Consider the following 20,870-nt stretch of genomic DNA (forward strand, 5'->3'; position numbering starts at 1 on the left):
CACTACAAATTTAAGCACCCGTCGTAAATTTTTAGCATTCGAATGCTTTAATGGGTTTCCTTGATTCTGTCTTTGAATTCTTCGACTGTGATTGGCCGAGCCATAAAAAGCTCAAAAAGAAGATACTCCAGGTCTGCAATGGCGATTCAACTTCAACTTTCTACTTCTTTTTTTTTTTAATTTCGTTAAAATATTCGTTTTTCTTTTTGCAGACGGTGGAGATAAAAGTGAAGATGGACTGCGAAGGATGCGAAAGGAAGGTGAAGAAATCAGTGCAAGGCATGAAAGGGGTGACGCAAGTGGAGGTGAACCCTAAACAAAGCAAGCTCACGGTGGTGGGTTACGTGGATCCCGATAAGGTATTAGAACGGGTCAGGCATCGAACGGGGAAGAAGGTGGAGTTTTGGCCTTACGTGCCTTACGATTTGGTGCCGCACCCTTACGCACCGGGGGCGTATGATAAGAAAGCGCCGCCTGGGTATGTGCGGAATGTGGTCGGAGATCCTCAGGCCGGTGAGTTGGCCAGGGCTACCTCCTTCGAAGTGAAGTACACTACCGCGTTTAGCGATGAGAACCCAAATGCCTGTGTCATCATGTGAAAAATTATGAACCTGCTGTTTTTTAATCTTTGTACATTATTATTAGTGTGCTTTGCATTTGTTTTACTATCCCACTTTTGCATTTTGTATATTATATTAGAAAAGGAAAATATATTTTTAGTATATTTTATTATTATCGATACCATGTTAGAATTATGTTAGGTTAGAGCACGAGAAGTGAGAAAGTGATGGTTGAGGGTATGAGTGTAGATAGAGATCCATTTTCTTGGTCTCAATTTGAGATACCAATGGAATGAGACGAAAGATGAATAATACTAAATCCACCATTTTCTATATTACATTTTTACCTTTTTAATAGTTTATATAAGGATAAAATGATAATTTCATATAATGGAGCAGGTCAGGATGGGACAAACAATTACAATAATCGTTTCATACCCACTGTCAAGAAGAAAAAATCTACCCCACATCACTCCGCATCCGTTTTTCAAAAGAAAAAATCCACTCGAATTCAGAGTAGATCGGTTCAGAATCTATCAGGCGGTTCAAGTTTTGCCATTCCTAGTTTCAAATGAATCTTATAAAGGGTGTTGCCAATATTTCTCATTTCTCACCACATTATGAGTCATTTTCTTATTAGTTTCGTATTCCTTGATGCTTAGTCAACCTATTGAGTTTTTCACTTATAGGTATAAGTTGTCATGTTAAGACAATGGATAAATGTAATGTACGGATGATAGATATTTATCCTTGTCACGAGAGTAGTCCCATATAGTATGTGGTTGTCATGTTATAGGTTTACAAGGTAAAGGGCTTGCAAAGTCTTGGCCTCAAAACTTCTTTACTAGCTTTTACCTTGCAAGCCTATAACATGGATTAGTGACATCTAAAAGTAGAGGAATAAATTTATGTCAAATTAAAGTATAAAGACTAAATACCAAATTTGAGCATAGTAAAATAACCATACCATATCTGGACCTTTAACTTTGTATACAACTTGTTAGATTAACAAGTTGTTACAATACAACACATGAAAAGTTTGGACCCAAAAGATCCAAAACACTCGGTATAACCAATTGTGTACAAGAGAATAAATCAGTTAGTACGGCAAGCAGTTGTCAACTGCATTGTTAGAAGATGTTTTGTTGCTCAACCAACAAACTGATCACTAGTTAGACCAATGCACCAACAATATCAATTAAACACACAGACAAACAACAATAAAAATCGAACATTCTGAAATATCATAGATATCTTAAGTACACCTTCCTCTCTTTTAAACTCCTCACTCATTGTATTTAAGCTCAATTTTCTTGCTTTTATCTTCTATCACATATGTGCGGAATTAAGTATTAACTGGAAACACAAATTTTTACACGTTATTAATTACTTTCCATGAAAGAACCTAGCTAAACTAAATTTGTTCCAGTAAACCCAACTAAAACATAATAAAAAATAATATAGATAAATAATAGGACATTTTAAAATTTATATATATAAATTATTTAAAAAATTATAAAATGAAAATAATATAAATATATGATATATTTTATCTAAGTTGGTGCAAAGAGGAACAAGAAATCTTATCCAACAACGGTTCAATTACGGTGGGAAATAAGAATAGTTTCTCTCTTGTTTCCAAACAAACTCCTAAAACGCTTTACCCAAAAACGCCGTCGTTTCATCGCTAATTTCCCTAAAGAAGGGGTCAAATTCCCTATAAATACCCCTCTTGGCCATTTTGGATCCAAAAAGCCTCTCCTTCTCTCTTCTATTAGATCTAGAAAAGAGCGTCTTCTCTCTTCAAACCCTAATCTGAGAATCGCCCGTCTTTTAATTAGCTGTTATTCTTTTTCGGGTTTTGGCGGGATAAATTCGGGGTTTTCAGTAATATCGCCCAAAGATTTTAGAGTTACAAATTATTAATTTTTTTCCTTTTCTTGATCCGATCCCGATCTTATTCGATTTAGGGTTTCGTTTTTCCGTTTGTTGCTGTTGTTGGTGAATCAACAGATGTCTCGGTGTTTTCCGTATCCTCCACCGGGATACGTAAAGAACGGAATCCGCGATGAGGCACTAATTGAATCGATTAAGGTTTGTTGAGCAAAATCCCTCAATCGGGTTCAATGTATTGTTGGGTTTTTTTACCCCTTTTTGCTCGACTACTACTGCTGTGTAATTCGCTTCCATCGGTAGCTTTGCTTTTTGATTGTATAGCAAAAGGACCAGAAAGTTTGTATCCGAGAGTTCTAATTCCTGATTAAGATGTTTACTGTTATGTTTTGGATATGAAAGCTGTAAAAAGATTGTATAAATGATCGAGAGAAATTTATTGTGTAACCGTTCCCTTAGCGCCCTGGCTGTGTGTTGGTTTTCTGGATTTCTTGTAAAGTAAACGGAGATCTTTTAGTGAGTTAAGGTTTAACTATTGAGAAAATGAACCCAAATTATTCAAGAAACAAAGTGATGCTGATTGTTTATTAGTAGTTCAGTATCAATAAAGGAACTCTGTGAATGTGTAATGAAGTATATTTATATTTGGGTTTGCAATTGTATGGAAGTTCTACTGAAGCTTAAATTTGAAACTGTAAAGATATAAGCTAGAATTTAGTGAAATTGTGTTTTGCCCATGGTGGAATGTTGCTTGAAAATGAAACCTAGCTTGTACTAAAGCTGCATGTAAATTTGAACTGGAGACTGGAACAAAAGATCATGCAAGTTATATAGTGGGAATCATTTAACAGATTATGAAGCTTATATCTTCAATGAGTTTTTTATTCATTAGTTACAGTGAAAGAGTCCCTGTTTCACTTCGATTTGTTCTTGCTGCACATTGGTTCTAGGCCTGCTTGTGTTCTTTCACTACAGTTTAGCTTCTTTCTTTGTATTAGCTAGAATCTAGTGAAATTGCATTTTGCCCATGGTGAAATGTTGCTTGAACATGAAACCTAACTTGTACCAAAGCTGCATGTAAATTTACTCTGGAGAATGGAACAAAGAATCATGCAAGTTATATAATGGGAAATATCATCTAATGGATCGTGAAGCTTACATCTTCTGACTTTCTTTTTAATTAGTAACATTGGAGGAGGGACACTTTAACTTCAATTTGTTCTTGCTGCACATTGGTTCTAGGTCTGCTTGTGTTCTTTCACTAGTGGTTAGCTTCTTTGTATTGGCTTCCCCTGTGTGCTCATAAACTAACACTTGCTCTTGCAATTTGAAAATGAAACCTAGCTTGTACTAAAGCTGCATGTTAATTTGCACTGGAGAATGGAACAAAGAATCATGCAAGTTATATAATGGAATCATTTAATATACTGTGAAGCTTACATCTTTGATGAGTGTATTTTTTAGTATCAGTGAAGGAGGGATAACCTCACTTGTATTTGTTCTTGTTGCACATTGGTTCTCTGCCTGCTTGTGTTCTTTTGCTACTGTTTAGCTTATTTGTATTGGCTTCCCCTTTGTGTTCATAAACTGACACTTTCTCTTGTAATTTGAAGATTAAGAGAGAAGAAGAGAAGGCCAAGAAGGAAAGGAAGAAAGAAAAGAAGGAGAAGAAAGAGAAAAAACGGGAGAAGAAAGAAAGAGATAAGTCTCGGGACAGTGGTGAAGCTGAAAGTAAAAAGCATGGTCATAAGAAAAGGCATAAAGACGAGGGGAGCAAAGAAGATCAAAAAGGAGGAGACCGTCAAAAGAAAAGAGAGTACGAAGTGGAATGTTTTGAGAAGAGTACGCTTACTGAAGAACATGGTCAGGCGGTTGGACCACAGAACTCTTCTGATAGCACCCTTAACAGCAGTAAAAGACAGAAGCTGAGCTCGCCTCCTGACAGTGGGCAAAATCCTGGTGAGTGTGTTTGTATCTCTTCCTTTCCTGGGGGAGGCTGTTTACTTGTTGGGTTTGTTTGCTTCACATGGGCACTGATGTTGTGTATTCAAATTGTTATTATTAATGTGAAGGAAGCATTATCCGGATCCGATTGCCTTCCCAAAGGCATAAAGATCCTGAAGTGCTACCCAGCAAGGAACAGCCTTGCTCTACCTCAGGAAACACTGATGAGGCCTTTGTTCAACGGGTGCATGAGCATGCTCCTAGACCAGGCAAAGAACTGGAAGAACAACCTTGTTCGACTTCCGATATTAAACGCCCGGAGCTAACTTTCAAGCTCGGCAAAGAAAAAGCTTGCTCCTCTTCTCGCACATCAGAAACTCTTGCTCATAATACCAAGGCGCCAACGCTGTCAAACTTGTGTACCACTTGCCCTCCGAAATTAGCTTTACAATTCAAAAACCTTGTGGAGGATTGGGTTATGCCTACACCGCAAAGCGAGTTAACCAGTTCTGGCGATGATGACTGGCTGTTTCAGAAGAAGCAAAACCTCAACACCGAGGTTAAAACCCACAAAGATGGAAATCTTAACTCTAACCAAATGAGCTCGGCAACTTGGCCACGTGCTTGCTTCTTGCCCGAGGCCGATATATACGCATTACCATTCACGGTACCGTTCTGAACTATATTTTGCATAGGAGAAAAAGGCATGCAAAGTGTGAGAAACTAGAAAAAAAATAGTGGTTAATTTTAGTTCATGGTGCTGAAAGTGTGAAGGGTTTGTTGCCAGCATTTCAGCTCCTTAATTTCGTTTTAATGTTGGGAATTAGGACCCTCAATTTGAGGAGAGGATAAATTTTGTGCGGCGACCCCTTAGAAAAAAGAAAAAAAAGATGGCTACTGAGGGCGTTTTCTTTTTAAACCATTACTGGTGAAAAAAAGAATGAGGTTATTGATGTATTACAAAATTCAATTCTTTCTAGTAATATGGGTATCGCTGTTTGTTCATATGATCATGTTGAACTTAATTTCATATTTTCTTGCAATTCATTGGGGCTTGTGCTTATGGTGAATATGATGCAAGTGACATTAATATGAGCAAGTATGATTCAATTTTTATTAATACGACTAAATTAGTGTTATTTTATCCAATCAATATTTTATTTTTCAAAATATGTATAGCTAAACTAAAATAAAATTTTATAATAAAAATTCAAAACAAAGAATAAAAATTTTAAATATCGATTTAATAAAAAAATTAAAATTAGGTTCATTTATTGGGGCAATTTACCAATAAAAGTTTTTTTTTTTAAAAAAAATTATCGAAATGGGTTCATTATTTTATTATTTATTGGAATGGTCTAAAAACTGAAAAACCACGTCCACGTCAGCGCGATGTCAATGCATGCGCTAGGACATCACGTCCACGTCAAGCAAATCGCGCCGTGGACGCGATTTCCTGGTTTTTCCCACGTTAGGTTAAATAATTTCGAGTTGACGTTTCTGATAAAATAATATAAAATCGCCTCTAGCAAGATGGTCTTTGAGAAGAATTTGTGAAATTGCGCCCTAGTGAACGCGCTTTTGTTATAGTAGGTTACAGAAGAAATAATTATTTTTTTGACGTTTCTGAGCAAATAGTATAAAATCGCTTCTAGCAGGATGCTATTTGAGAAGAATTTGTGAAATTGCGGCCTCGTCAGCGCACTTTTGCTACAGTAGGTCATGTAAGAAATAAATTTTTTTTGACGTTTCTGAGCAAATAATATAAAATCACTTATAGCAGGATGCTATTTGAGAAGAATTTTTGAAATCGCGCCCTCGTGGACGCGATTTTGCTACAGTAACATGTTTGGGCTGAGACTATAAATTAGGCAGAAAATGTTCTCAGAATGCATAAGTCACAGTAGAAGCAATTTAGAGAGGCTAAGAAGATTAGAGTTTTAAATATGAGTGAACGTATTAGTGCTGTTATTTACTACGATAGTGAGGTTTGCCACACCGAGAATGGTGTTGTTTTTTTGTCGGAGAATACGGTGCGACTGGTTTTTAACCAGAACATAGATTTGACAGAACTTCGTAAAAGGATTAGGCCTAAAATTTTTTGAAATGACGCCAATGAAAGTTTTGTCTATCACGTATCGATTTTTTTCTTCTGTTGATCCGGTTACATATGACTCGTTCAACATAAAATGTGCTCGTAGCTTGAAGGCAATGGTGCAGACTCATTTTGCTAGTGGAGCAGCTTATATTGAATTATATGTACAATTTACATCGCCAACTGATTTACCAGCGACCGGTGTTCGGGATGTATACATCACCCCTGGCCGACACTCGTTCAGCGGGTTACAAAATACGGAACAGCCCATGTTTGATAGCGGTGTCGATTGCACATCCCCTACAAGACACTCTGTCGGTAGATGAGACATGTACGTCGGTGGCTCGATGTTTGATGCTGGAAATACGTATTGGGGAGCGGCATCAAGTTCTAGCGGGTGTCAATCTACATCTAATTGGGGACGTTATCAAATGCCCAGAAGAAGGGATGATGTACTCCCTACAACGTCAACCGGTGAGGGGACCTCGTACACTGCAGATGATTGTGGGTTAGAAGATGACTCGGATGTAGATCCACCTCGAGAGCCCAGGCCGGATGGTGCAGAAGTTGACTTATTTTCTAAACCGGAGCCAATTCCAACAGAGGCTGAAGATGCTGACAGGAGTTCAGATGAGGAAGAAAATCCACGATTCAGAGCATATTCACCTCCAGCCCACATGCATAATGTCGATCTGTCAGCAGATGATGTGTTAGAGTTTCCAGATCTACCACACCGGTTGCGTGATCGTACAAGTTCGGGGGTAGATTTCGGTGAACTTGAAGTTGGTAATCAGTTTACCAACAAGGATAATTTTATTGGTGCTTTGAAACAACATAGCATCAAAAACTGTGTTAACTACCACGTCGTTAAATCAAAATCTGAGAAGTTTGAGGCGAAGTGTGCGGTGCAAGACGACACATGTTCATGGAAAATCTACACCTCGTTAAGGAAAAGGACAAGGTTGTGAGAGATAAAAAAGTATAAAGGTCCACATACATGTGCTGCAGGTACAGTATTGACTGTATCTGAATAATACTTTTATTATGAAATTATTAATTATTTAATGTACTCCCGTTGTAGGTGTTTCACAAGATCATCCAAAAATGGATTCAGCTATGTTAGCTAGCTTGATACTGCCCAATATAAAAACAGATCCTAGGACTTCAGTGCCGGTGTTAATTGCCAATATCCGTAGCCAAATGTGGTACACGCCCTTTTACCGCAAGGCTTGGATAGCTAAGCAAAAGGCGTTGGAGAAAATGCATGATGGGTGGGACGCCTCATATAATGAAATATGGTAGTGGTGTCAGGTGCTAGAGAGATACGTCCCCGGTGTCATCACAGACCTTGAAACGGAACATGCGTACTACAACGGTCGATTGCTACGTGGATGCCAAGTGTTCAAACGCCTGTTTTGGACCTTTAAGCAATGCCGAGACGCATTTCCATACTGCAAGCCATTGGTACAAATTGACGGTACCTTCATGTTCGGTAGGGATACTCATCGGCTATTGCTTGCAGTGGCACAATATGGCGGTGGGAGAATTCTTCCAATTGCTTTTGCAATAACATAGGGGGAGTCGTCTGATGACTGTGATTTTTTTCTCTCTAGGTTAAGGAGGCATGTGTGCCCCCAACCTGATATCTTTGTTATTTCAGATCGGGGCGCCGGTATACTAGCTACATTTGATCGAGAGGGAAGCTTATGGCAGCGCACACACCATAGATATTGCCTAAGACACGCTGCTTCGAACTACTACAGACAATATCCATCTAAGAGCGAACGACGACAAGTGACCAACATGGGTATTTAGTCTATATCTGTGTTATTTTGTTTGTCAATTTGAATTAGTTTTATTGGTAGAAGTGGTATAAATTATTCGCTATGATATTATATTGGCAGGGTATGAAATAAATAAAGATCGTTTTCAAGAGATGTTGGCAATTTTATGATCCCAAAACGGCGAAGGGGCGGACTACCTTTGTAACATACGTTTCGAACAGTGGGCACAAGCATACGACGGCGGCCTACGATATGACCATATGACGTCGAACCTGGCAGAATGCATAAATTCTGTTCTTAAAGGAACGCGCCATCTACCGATAACATCGGTTGTGCGAGAGACATATTTTCGTTTGGCGACGCTATTTCCAAAGCGAGCAGCAAGTTATGCAGGCCAGATGCAGGGAGGCCATGTATGGTGCAGTAAGGTAGTTCAAGAAATTAACAAGGCCAAGGCGAGGGCAAACACCATGCACATAGTATGTCACGATCGAGAAAATTTATGGTTTCGCGTAACAGAGTTTGACAGACCGCACCAAGGTGTTGTTGGCGGGCAATATCGTGTACACTTGCGAAATAGGACTTGTGACTGTGAGATGTTTGATGCACTTCGGTATCCATGCGCTTATGTTATTGCAGCTTGTCAGAAACTCCGTCTGGATCCGATGAGTTATGTGGATGAAGTGTAAAAATTAGAGAACATGTACAACGTATTGAGACACGTTTTCCCACCGGTCCCAGATGAACGTAAGTGGCCGCCCTTATCTCTTGCTCCTTTTAAGCTGTTACCGGATAGATAATTACGTCGCAAACCAAAGGGTCGACCTTGCTCGACTAGAATACGTAACAATATGGATATCCGAGAAACAGCCAGTCAAATGAAGTTGTGCGGATGGTGTAGGAATCCAGGCCATACAAGTCGATCATGCCCTAATCGCAATAGTTGAATGTAATTGTAAAAAAATTAAGTTTGTGAAATTATTAATTGATAAATTGTATTAAGTCAAAAAATTGTATTAATGGTTAGTAAAATTATCAAATTATATACAATTATTAATTGTTAGTACCAGTCAAAACATTTTTTCCAAATCTAACATTACGTTAAGGTTAGGGTTTTTAATTGAATTAGGTTAGGGTTAGGGTTTTTAATAAAGGGTTTAGGGTTTTTAATTAAATTAGGCTAGGGTTTTTAATTAAATTAGGTTAGGGTTTTTAATTAAGGGTTTAGGGTTTTAATTACATTAGGCTAGGGTTTTAATTAAATTAGGCTAGGGTTTTTAATTAAATTAAGTTAGGGTTTTTAATTAAATTAGGTTAGGTTTTTAATTTAAGGGTTTAGGGTTTTAATTGAATTAGGTTAGGGTTTTTAATTAAGGGTTTAGGGCTTTTAATTAAATTAGGTTAGGGTTTAGGATTAAATTAGGCTAGGGTTTTTATTACATGTCATAAACTTCTATTTTATTACATCAAATAATATCAAAATAACTCAAAAAATTTATATTTTTTTACATAAAATAATATCAAAATATTCAAAATAACTCAAAAATTTTATATTTTTTTACATAAAATAATATCAAAATATTCAAAATATTTGTACAAATAAATTAGGCTAGGCCATCAATGTCTATGCCCGGGGGATTCAGTGCCACATGGCGGCCGTCGACGGTTACGCGCTGGATTCCTCTTTTCTCTAGCTTCCGGCGGCGGTTGTTATTCCTCCGATGGGGATTCTGGTTCTTTCGATTTGGCAGCTGGTTGTCGGACTTGGGACGATGATCCACCTTCAAAGAATAGTGTATGTGGAGGTGTTTGCATCAGGAACGGTGACGGTGTTTGAAACCCATACGTTGGTGGGGATTGGTAAAAAGGAGAGCTCCCCGACGGCCCCCCTTGCGATCCCTCCTGCGCTGCTGGCCTATACATAGGCGGTCCGATCGGCATAACAGGAAATGGAGCTGAACCGGGCATTTGGCTCCAACCTGCCATAGGACTCAGAAAAGGATACATATAAGGGTTAGGGTACTTATAAGGGCTAGGAAACGCACATGGCATCATCTGAAAAGGCGGTTGTGTGGGTATCATCGGTTGAACTGCTGCGTCGGGTGACTGCGTCGGTGCTTTCGTTGGGCCTGGTGATTGCATGACCCTCTGATGATGAGCCGGGTAAATGTCTGGGACTCGTTGAGGAGCTGCCTTCGTTTTGTCGTCTTGGATTTAGAGGCCCGTGCCTTACCCTTTCGACACGTATTTGCCGCTGCCTCTCCTCTGGCGTCAGTAAATACGGCTTGCCATGGATCCTAAACCATGGCATGTATTCTGGAACGCACGCTAACTCCGGAATGATGATTGGTTCCCGAGTAGGTAGATATTCATACCGATCTTCCCACATTTCCGTGTACTCAGACCAATATCTCGTCCAATCCGTATTCAATTGCCGAAGGTCGACTTTGTGTTGATCGTCAAACACCTCAGGATCCATCAGAATCGGTTCTCTACATCCAAACTGTCGTAGCACTCTGTCTGTCTGGTGCGGCTCCACGGTTGCGTAGTTGACCAACATGACTTTCACATGCCAAGCTTGTGGATTTTGTAAAAACTCTTCCGGGATTACTGCCCGACTTGCTGGATCCTCGTATGGTGTCCATTGAAACTATATGAATATGATAGAAATATTAGTTATATACATACATAATACTAAATACTAAATATTAATCGAATAGCGAATGTATGGAAATATCTATTTGCAATAATACTTACTTCTGCTTCCGACCGTTGGTCCAATAGAAGCCGTATATCTTCAAGAGAGGACGGTAATCGAGCATAACTTGCCAAATGGTTCCACCTAATTAAACAAATTTTTAGTATACTTTTATTTTTAAAAATCTACATAATAATTGTAAAATGCAATATAATAAAATTTACCTCGTTATGAGTGGGAATATATATGGGTGGTTTACTCGAGGACGTAGAAATGGAAACCGAAACCGTGCCCATGACTGCAGTAGTGACAGGCAACCTACGATGTTTGCTCTCCTCGGTCGCGTCGCCCCGTACATCTCCCAATATAATGTTGCCAAGACGGCAGACCCCCAACTAAATTCACCGGCTGCTCTAAAATCAATGAGTTTTAGCAGCCATCTTAGATGTACGCGGCTCTGTGACGTGTCGGGTATCAGATAACCTCCAATTAATTGAAGAATGTATGCCCGAGCATATCAGATTCTTTTAATTTCTGTTGAATCTTCATTCGAATCAGGGAATGTGTCACGTAACCAGCCCATCTCAACCTTACTTCCCTCCATTTTCTCCGGAATAGTGCCCAAAAGCTCGTAACACACTGCCTCCCAATTGCTAGATTGGGCAGACCCGGTGACTGGGTGCCCATCCACCAGCAATCCCAACTGCAGACTAACATATTCTAGAGTGATAGTGCACTCTCCACATGGAAGATGGAATGTGTGCGTCTCGGGTCTCCACCTCTCGATCAACGCACTGATCAGTTTCGGGTCCAACTTGCATCCCCTGCCCACCGTCGCCACGTGCCAAAAACCCGCTTCCCGCAGGTAGTTCTCTACCAACGGTGATGGAGGAGCATGCATATTCCGAATATTGCATTCCAATACCCGATCTACAGCCTTTTATAACAAATAATAAATTAATAATTATTTAAAAATGTATAAATAAAAAATTTCTAAATAATATTTAAAAATTAAATTTAACACTTACCATTATCATTTGTTCCACCGATATGTGATGCCTATCAAGACGAGTCAATGATACGGCCATTGATGAAATCGGACAAATTTTTACGATTTATAAAAATATAAAAAAAGGAAATTATTTTAAAAAAGGAAATTGAGAAGAAATTGAAATTAAATATGGATTTGAGAGAATTTTTGAAGGAAATTGAGAGGAAATTGAAATTAAATATAGATTTGAGAGAATTTTGGAAGGAAATTGAGAGGAATTGAGAGGAAATATGAAAGAGGATTTGTTTGTGAAAAAATAAAAATGGGTGGGGGTATTTATAGTTTTTTTTTTTACCGTTGGAGGGGCAACGGTCAAATTTTTGACCGTTGGGTACTGTTCACGCGTGGATGACATCGCGTCCACGTCAGCGCGAAAAAGACCATTCCGGTAAATAATAAAATAATGGGCCCATTTCGGTAATTTTTAAATAAAAAGGGCTTTTATTGGTAATTTGCCCCATTTCTTGTTCACATTCTTGGGATTGTTACAAGTTAATATATATGTATATAATTCAAATACTAAAATAAATCTAACAAATGGCTTACACGAAAAGGATGATTAAAAAGAGGCATCAAAATAATCATACAACACACTGGTACTGGTGCCTGATAATTGAACCAAAGAATGAATGCTTATAAATAGGCATAAACAGATCATATATACGCGGATGAAAGGACTCGTTTCAATCCAAAACGAACGATTTACAAGAAAGTAAGAACAGAAAAACAAAAAACATGAACATAAATCGATACAAAACGATAAAATTAAAGACTTTCCGAGCAGTTTCCTAACTAACATCGATCTATTTCATTTCAAACAATTAGAGATGCCAAAGGAGTTGCAATAACATAATATACTACTGAACCATAAGATGCTTCGCGATGATCCTTGGTTGCGTCGGTTTGGGAGATCAAAATCCGGGGTAGTTCTAATTTCTTCGAGTGCAAAAAAACAAAGGGAAAGAAGGGGGTTCTACATTTTCTGTTTCTACTCACATTGTCGAGCATGGTTTGTTCTTCCTTTTCTTCTGTTTAGGAGGTTGAAGAACGATTTTAATGGCTGAATCGAAAACCGACTTCACGTTCTGTAGTAAAATCGATAAATACCGTTAGTATAAAGCGTATTCCGTTATATGTACAGTTTATGAAAACAATAGATACCTGCTGTGACTTTGCACTGCATTCGATATAAGCAGGTGCATCAATCTGCTTCCTCAGTTCCTCTCCCTTGCGGATTCGGGAAGAAAAAAGGGTTAGTTTTAACAGAATATTTCTGGAAAAGTACGGTAAAAATACCATGGAGACCTTTATGCTAGGGGTTGAATTGCATTTTGCCCCTTTTACTCAAAAAATAGACAAATTAGTCCTTATACATTAGATCAAAGACCAATTCCATTCATTTTTACACGTGAACTGTCTGGTTATTCTGTCAGTCATACTAGTTTTAAACAGTAGAAATTAATGAATTTTTTAACAGAAAAAACCAGTTTGCTCTTTAATCTAACATAGAATGACTAATTTGTCCATTTTTTGAGTAATAGAGGCCAAATGCAATCTGACTCCTATTACAGGGGCCTCTGCGTTATTTTTACTGGAAAAAAATGGATTAATACGAAGATTGTTACCTGAGCTGCAGAAATCGGCACAGCTCCAGGATGATCATTAAGGTACTGCTTATCGTCCCGAAGATCTAGTTCGTTTGGAAACAAAAAGAAAAAAAGAATGAACACTACAACGCACGTATAAACATGAGTATTCACGGACCATTACTCAACAATTCACTAAAATTTGCAGCACAAAACTATCGAGAACCATTAAAAGACTAATAGCCTTCCCGTTGGTAAAAGTACCATAGAGGCCGCTGTACTAGGAGTCATATTACATTTTACTTCCTCTATTAAAAATAGGATAAATTAATCCCTATACCTTTGATTAAAAAACAAGCTAGTCCTTTCTATTAAAAATTTCATCTATTTTTATTGTTAAAAATTAATGTAACTAATAGAATAGCCAAATAGTTACACTTGACATGTTACGTGTACCTCATGCTGACGTATAAGTACTAATTTTTAACAATAAAAATGAATGAAATTTTTAACAAAAGCACCAGTTTGCTCTTTGATTTAACCTAAAGGGACTAATTTGCTCTCTTTTTTGGTGGGGGATAAAATGCAATCAAACTCTTAATATAAGAGCCTTTACCTCTTCCTGTTGCATGAATGTCTAAGACTTTCAGAAGGGAGCTAAAGTGCACTTAATGTTTTCACCTACCAAGCTTAGTTCCAACAAGAACAATCGGAATGCCGGGGGCGTAATGGTTTAACTCCGGAATCCACTGCAAAGAAAACCGAGAAGACAATTATCAGGGAAGAATAAATCGAAAGTCAGTATCCAAAAGCACTCCTCTTTGCTTGAAATTTTATATATCTGCACTGCCTTGTAACCTTACCTTTTTGGAAACATTTTCGTAACTCGCCTTGCTAATGAGGGAAAACGCCAATATGAACACATCAGCCCCACGATAACTCAAGGGTCTTAATCGGTTATAATCCTCTTGTCCTGTTGTCCGGAATTGCAAACCGAGAATCACCGAATAGGACTGAAAATCTCCACAATGGTTCTAATAATGAAAAAAGTGCAAAGTACCTGCAGTATCCCACAACCCGAGATTAACAGTACTCCCGTTGACAACAACATTCGCACTGAAATTGTCGAAAACGGTTGGCACATAATCCTGTTTTACACAGTAACGAAGAAATGTAAGAAAAAGGGTAAACATATCCTTGGTATATTACAGAAAAATCTAATAACAGATTATGAATCAAAAGTATATAAAAGAGAGAACATTCATAGTGTTTACTATCAAAGATCCGAATTCAGTACACTGTAAAGCCGAAAAAGTTTAACAAGGTTTTCTCAAACCAAATTCACTAACAAAACCAGCTCAACAAACATATCTTTTAGCCTAAGACCCCTCTATCCGGTAGCTACATTGGACTTGACCTAAACCTGGAGTTTAGCCGAATTAGACCCTTAAAGGGCAAGCTCTCCTAATGGTATTTTCTCCACTCGAATATCCTCATTTAGTCCAAAAATCAGACAACAAAACATTACCTTTCAAGACCCCCCTATCCGGTAGCTACATTGGACTTAAATAAACCCGAAGTTTAGCCAAATTAGACCCTTACGAAAGCAAGCTCTCCTAGTGGTATTTTCAATCAAGACTCCCCCTATCTGGTAGCTACGTTGAACTTAACTAAACCCGGAGTTTAGCCGAATTAGACCCTTAAGAAAGCAAGCTCTCCTACCGGTATTTTCTCCACTCCTAAAAATCGAAATCCTTTTCATTCGATCCAGTAAGTTTAGGGAGCTCAACAAACATTTACAACACAACAATTGCATACGAAAAACCAATCTTTAATCCTCATTTAATCCAAAATCTGACAACAAAACACCACCTTTCAAGACCCCCCTATCCGGTAGCTACATTGGATTTGACTAAACCCGTAGTTTAGCCGAATTAGATCCTTAAGAAAACAAGCTCTCCTAGGGTTATTTTCTCTGCTCGAAAACCAAAATCCTTTTCACTCGATCCAACAGGTATTGGGAACTCAACAAACATATCTTTTGGTCTAAGACTCCCCTATCCAGTAGCTACTTTGGACTTGACTAAACCCGGAGTTTAGCCAAATCAAACCCTTAAGAAAACAAGCTCTCCTAGCGTTATTTTCTCCTCAAAAATAGATTTTTTTTCACTCGATCCATCAAGTATTGAGAGCTCAACAAACGTTTACAACACAAGGCTTGCATACACACACACACACACACACACACACACACACACACACACAAACTTCAATCATAGAATCCTCATTGAATCCAAAATAAAACAACAAATAAAAAATTCCTACCCAATTCATAGAAACGAGTTCATACTAAAAACCCAAACTATAATTTTTCTTAAAATAACATACTAACAATTAAAAAGAACTAAACATTAAATTACCAAAAAAAAAGGGAAAAAAAATACCGTGGGGAAACTGTTGCTGGTGTAGGAAATCAGCAAACAAGTTTTACCAACAGCACCATCACCAACAGTCACGCATTTTATAAACCTTGCAGCGCTGCCACTCATTTTCTTCTTCCTTTTTTAATTTTTAATCTTTTTTTTAATTTTTAATGAAAAGGTTAGCCTCAGATCTTAACACCTGAGGACCAAATTTCGAAATCCCTAATAAAATTATTCCTTTTTTTCTTCAATTAAGAACCGGCATTGCATATTTTTTTTCACCGATTAACAGTAAAGGGAAGGAAAAGAAATGTTGAAAGAAACCCTAAAGGTGAAAAATTAGAGAGAAAGGGGCAAAATTTTCGTTTTTGATTTTGATTATTTAGGACCGGGAAAAACATGCCGTTTGAATCGTTCATGGAGCTGACCAATCTTCTCCAACTAATCCCATTTTTTCCCCCGAATTTTTTTGGGTTAAATTGCAGAAGAAGTCCTCAAATTATGGTTAATTTTATTTCAAAATGTTCTAATTAAAGGTTTTTCCTTTCTATATATAAAAAAAATTAGAAAAATTGTAATTTTAAACCCTCAAAATTATTATTTTTTTCAACTTGTAAACAAAATTTCCCACTTGTCCCTAAACATAAACTAGATATGGACTTACTTGTCACGATGTAATTACTGAATGTCAAAGGTGGCATAAAAGAAAACATTGTATTTCACTGAGAGAAAGAAGGGGCCGAGCTTAGATCTCTCAAAAGCAAAGTATAGCCCTTTTTCTGTAAAAAAGAGAACGAAGGCGGACTTATGGGAAGCAAAGACGGAGGAGGAAAAGAATAAACACAAGAAGTCGCCGGCGAGTGTAACACGAGCCATGACAAAAATTTCAAAGCATTTCACACTTTTCCTAAAAGAAAACAAGGTATACAATTCTACCTTCCTAATTGAATGCCATCTCGAAGCCCTAACACTACACCACTGCCTCTTTAAAAATGTCATTTAGAAGAGTTTGCATAAGCTATACACAAAAACAGGTTCGTAATAGCATCGTTTTCGCCTCGGTTTTTAAGGGAGAATTCTCTTGACATCGTGCTCTTGTTCGATACTCTTGGCTTGGTTGTATACGGATTCAAACGCTTGCATGCATACGCTCGAAAACCCTACCATTGCTTGAAACACATGCGGAAACCCCATTTGAAGGTTGTTCAAAGTCATTGCTCGTGTTAAGCTCACCGACTTCTCGTGCTTACTCTTCTCTTCCTCCGCTTTGGCTCTCGATAAGTCCACTTTTGTTTTCTTTACTGCAATGGGGTCTTTGTTTGTTTCCGGTACAGAAAAAGGGCTGTACTTACTTTCGAGTGATCTAAGTTCAGCTGCCTTCTTCTCGAAGTCTTTAAACGCGGAATCTGCCTTCTTCTTTTGCTTATACTCCTCGGCTTGTTGAACTACGATGGCATGGATTACTGTCAAGAAGCTCTTGATTCCTTCAGATGCTACTTTATCTGGAATCCTATCGACCGCAAGATGCCACTCTTCACAAAAAGAGTAAATTTTCGATTCTTGACTGTTTCTTAAAAGCAGGTTTTTGCTGAACTGGAAAAGGCTAAGCCGAAGCCAACCAGCAAGGGACTGAATATAGTCTCGTTGAGCTTTGACTAAGTTGCAGAAAGACAAATGCCATTGCTGGACTTCAAGCTCGAGCTGGAGAGTTGATTGCCGGTGAATCTCGGATGTCGGCTCGTTAGAAGGGATGAAATTAAGGTACTTGAGTTGTTGAACTATGTGTGTGTGAACTTGGTGGATCTCATACATGCTTCTCCACATGCACATCAATCTGCATAACAAGCAAATAACATAGCATTATGCTTTTCAAAAGCACTTTTCAACCGCAACGTTAAACTAGCAATAGCCAAATTCTTAGTTTTGAAAATTTGCAGTAAAAATACCTCTCCCGTCCCTCTCAATTTCAAAATTGAGCAAATTGGTCCTTCTCAAAAAAATCAAAGCAATTAAGGACAATTAGTCTCGAGATTAATATTTTTTTCTAGTCAATTGTACATAATTTCGATTAATATAATAACAAATTTAGCTCTCCAAGTTTAGACATTTTGTCAATGTGGTCCTGATTTAACAAATTTAGCCAACAACATTTATATAAATGTGTAAATGTAGAGATTAAATTTGTTGAACTTCTTAAAATCAAGAACAAATTGACAAAACACGTAAACATTAAAGGCTAAATTTGTTGCTATACTAATCAAAATTATGTACAATTAATGAAATACATTAACATTATAACTAATTGTCCTTAGTTGCTCACTTTCAAATTGACAAGGACTAAAATAGCTCTGATTTTTTTTTAAAAAAGGACCAATTTGCTCAATTTCAAAATCGAGAGGGACCGGAAAGATTTTTTTTTTTACCACAAACTGTGCACATTTAGGACCATAGGATTCCCTTCAAAGAACCTAAAAAATAAAGGAATCAACAAAAGATTAAGGTTTAACTCTACATTAGAGACCCCACTAGCCTATATAAGGATAAATGGTCCATTATCCCCTCAACCTCAAAACATAAGCAAAAGACAATAAGCAGCAGTAAAAGCAGTCAAAAGTAAATTCCATGTTAAGGCCATTTTAGCAAGCACTAGGCTTTGACTTTTTAGGCTCTTTTTTTTATCTTTACTGCCATTGATAGTAACCATCCAAACTTTTGCACTGAATCCTGAATCTGCATTGCAAATGCCTTAACAGTACAGTTCAAAACAAAACCCCATATGATTCAAAGTGAAACAGCATAGCATGCCTATGGGTCCCAAATGTGCCACAAGCTTATGTCCTCAACTAGCAAAAAAAAAATGCAATGCAACACAGTCACATGGGAAGGAAGGAAGACTGTAAAAGTATTACGGAAGTCCTTGTACTAGAAACCGAATTTCATTTTGCTTCCTCTATTCAAAAAAACGAGCAAATTAGTCCCTATCAAAGAACAAGCTAGTCATTTTTTTAATAATAGAAATGGATTAAATTTTTAACAGTCTTTGAGTTACAGAGACAAAACGCAAATTGACTCCTAGTGCAGGGGCTTCCAAATGTGTCTTTCACCTATACCCCCGTGCAATGCAAAAGGAAGACAGTAAAAGTACCATGAAGGGACGGTAGATCAATTTTAACAATAGAAATGGATGAATTGTTTACAGAACAAAGCAGTTTGCTCTATGAACTATCGTACATGCACTAATTTGCTCATTTTTTAGTAAAGGAGGTAAATGCAATTTGACTTCTAGTACAAGGACCAACATGATAATTTAACCAAAGAAAGACTAAGTGACTAACCCTTTTACAAGCTCAAGTAATTGAGGGTAAAGCTCAGATTCTCTGAGTTTAATGATTTCAGCTGATGTAGTTTCAATAGCTTGTGAAGCAACCATCATTTGGGATTCTAATTTTTCAACTTCTTTCTTTGTTTTCTCAGTTTTCATATACTCAGCTCTCTTCACTTCAAGTTTCCTCATATGTGCCCCCTTCTTCTCATGTTCTATCTTTATAGCCTCAGCATTCTAAAACCAAAGAAAAGGCCAATAAATTTGAAGAGGGCGTGAAAAAAAACTAAAACTTGCATGCACTTAAAAGAAATTGCGTACCTTGACTTCCTGGTATAGTTTCTTCTCCCAAGCATATAATCTCTCTATGGTGGAACAATGGCTAGTATTTCCTGTATGTCCAACAATGGTGTTTTCGACTATTTTGGGGTTCCAATTCCATGTCCATGTTGTTGGGGTTAAGTTACAGGCATAGTTATTATACCCTTTGCCTGTAAGGGACCAATTTGTTAAAAGTATAAAACAGTCAGGCAATGAAGCAAAGATCTATATATTTCTATACCTGAAAGATTGGGATTTGAAGCTTCTAACAGTAATGCAAGATGGCTACCAGCATCAGCAGCTTTAAGGAAATATTCATCAACTTCTTTAACAATCTCCACTAGTTCTTTACTGTTCCTACAAACAACCATGGCTAGCTCACTACCACTCGAAGGCGGCGCTGCCGCGTTTGCAGCTCCAGTAACGGCGGTGACAGCCGTCTCGGATGTAGAAGTAGCAGCTTCCCATTCTTCTTCAGTGACTGAACGAGAGGCAGTAGTGGCGGCTTGTGCGAATGGATCCCAAAAATCCCAGCTACTAGATGGTGGCGGTGGTGGTGGAGGAGGAAGAGCAGGGGAAGCAGTGGTGGTTGTACCCGATGTCCAAGTGTCTGAACCAGGACTCATCGGCGGCTGCTGTGGCGGCGGAGGCGGTGGTGGTGCCGGCACCGGAGGTGGACGGTGTAAAGTGGTTTCATTGCTTGAAAATTGAACCAGAGCTGATCCAGTACCTCGTAAAGAACGAAGATACATAGAATGTGAAGCTGATAATGCTTGTCTAGCTATAACTAATTCTTTTATATATCTCTTCCTTGCTTTACAACGGGAAACAGATTCTTCTCTGTCAATCCTTGAATACCAACACCCCATTTTTTTTCTTCTTTCCTTCAAAATCTAAAATTTTCCAGGAAAATTTAAACCAAAGAGCTAAAAAAGGAAACTGCTTTACAAAAAGAGAAAAGAAAAATGGGGTTTCAATGTTGTTTCTTTTTTACTTTGTCAAAAGCTTTGCTGCTTTCATTAATGGCGGAGGATTCTTTCATCTTCAAAGAAACAATCTTTCACAGCAAAAATTTGCAGTTTCTCTTTCAAACAAAGACAAAAAAACCAGCATTGAACAAAGAGCCATGAAAATGCATTTTGTATTGCAGTTTAATGACGAAATTACCCTCTTGAAATGTACTTTTAATTGTT

At 37.9% G+C, this 20,870-nt stretch overlaps 3 protein-coding genes across 4 annotated transcripts; 2 read left to right on the plus strand and 1 right to left on the minus strand.

Annotated features, from left to right (window-relative positions):
- On the plus strand, positions 1 to 791 carry LOC105789765 (heavy metal-associated isoprenylated plant protein 27). Its single transcript, XM_012617125.2, has 2 exons — positions 1 to 131; positions 213 to 791. Exons 1-2 carry the CDS (start codon positions 51 to 53, stop codon positions 597 to 599), a joined length of 468 nt encoding a protein of 155 aa, XP_012472579.1. The 5' UTR covers positions 1 to 50; the 3' UTR covers positions 600 to 791.
- A 1,522-nt stretch (positions 792 to 2,313) lies between these two features.
- LOC105787460 (uncharacterized) lies at positions 2,314 to 5,402 on the plus strand. Its single transcript, XM_012613849.2, has 3 exons — positions 2,314 to 2,654; positions 4,067 to 4,412; positions 4,526 to 5,402. Exons 1-3 carry the CDS (start codon positions 2,574 to 2,576, stop codon positions 5,074 to 5,076), a joined length of 978 nt encoding a protein of 325 aa, XP_012469303.1. The 5' UTR covers positions 2,314 to 2,573; the 3' UTR covers positions 5,077 to 5,402.
- Positions 5,403 to 12,665: 7,263 nt separating this feature from the next.
- On the minus strand, positions 12,666 to 20,870 carry LOC105787461 (rac-like GTP-binding protein RHO1). Of its 2 annotated transcripts, XM_012613851.2 has the most exons (10): positions 19,919 to 20,870; positions 19,678 to 19,847; positions 19,370 to 19,593; positions 17,121 to 17,868; positions 14,672 to 14,759; positions 14,475 to 14,584; positions 14,297 to 14,360; positions 13,651 to 13,715; positions 13,187 to 13,252; positions 12,666 to 13,110 (listed from the first exon to the last, which is right to left on the minus strand). In XM_012613851.2, the coding sequence occupies exons 1-10, from the start codon at positions 20,544 to 20,546 to the stop codon at positions 13,018 to 13,020; spliced, it is 2,256 nt and encodes a 751-aa protein (XP_012469305.1). In that variant the 5' UTR covers positions 20,547 to 20,870; the 3' UTR covers positions 12,666 to 13,017. The 2 variants fall into 2 exon arrangements, with proteins under 2 accessions (XP_012469305.1, XP_012469304.1); XM_012613850.2 differs by lacking the exons at positions 17,121 to 17,868; positions 19,370 to 19,593; positions 19,678 to 19,847; positions 19,919 to 20,870 and adding an exon at positions 16,056 to 17,092.

Source organism: Gossypium raimondii, chromosome 2 (assembly GCF_025698545.1).
Source record: "Gossypium raimondii isolate GPD5lz chromosome 2, ASM2569854v1, whole genome shotgun sequence".
Classification (NCBI taxonomy): Eukaryota; Viridiplantae; Streptophyta; class Magnoliopsida; order Malvales; family Malvaceae; genus Gossypium; species Gossypium raimondii.

Coding starts and splice junctions, on each gene's coding strand:
- LOC105787460 (XM_012613849.2), top strand. CDS start 2,574: ATGTCTCGGTGTTTTCCGTATCCTCCACCGGGATACGTAAAGAACGGA. Junction 2,655..4,066: donor CACTAATTGAATCGATTAAG/GTTTGTTGAGCA, acceptor TGTAATTTGAAG/ATTAAGAGAGAAGAAGAGAA. Junction 4,413..4,525: donor TGACAGTGGGCAAAATCCTG/GTGAGTGTGTTT, acceptor ATTAATGTGAAG/GAAGCATTATCCGGATCCGA.
- LOC105789765 (XM_012617125.2), top strand. CDS start 51: ATGGGTTTCCTTGATTCTGTCTTTGAATTCTTCGACTGTGATTGGCCG. Junction 132..212: donor TCAAAAAGAAGATACTCCAG/GTCTGCAATGGC, acceptor TTCTTTTTGCAG/ACGGTGGAGATAAAAGTGAA.
- LOC105787461 (XM_012613851.2), bottom strand. CDS start 20,546: ATGGGGTGTTGGTATTCAAGGATTGACAGAGAAGAATCTGTTTCCCGT. Junction 14,361..14,474: donor ACGAAAATGTTTCCAAAAAG/GTAAGGTTACAA, acceptor TTTTCTTTGCAG/TGGATTCCGGAGTTAAACCA. Junction 13,716..14,296: donor TCTTGTTGGAACTAAGCTTG/GTAGGTGAAAAC, acceptor CAAACGAACTAG/ATCTTCGGGACGATAAGCAG.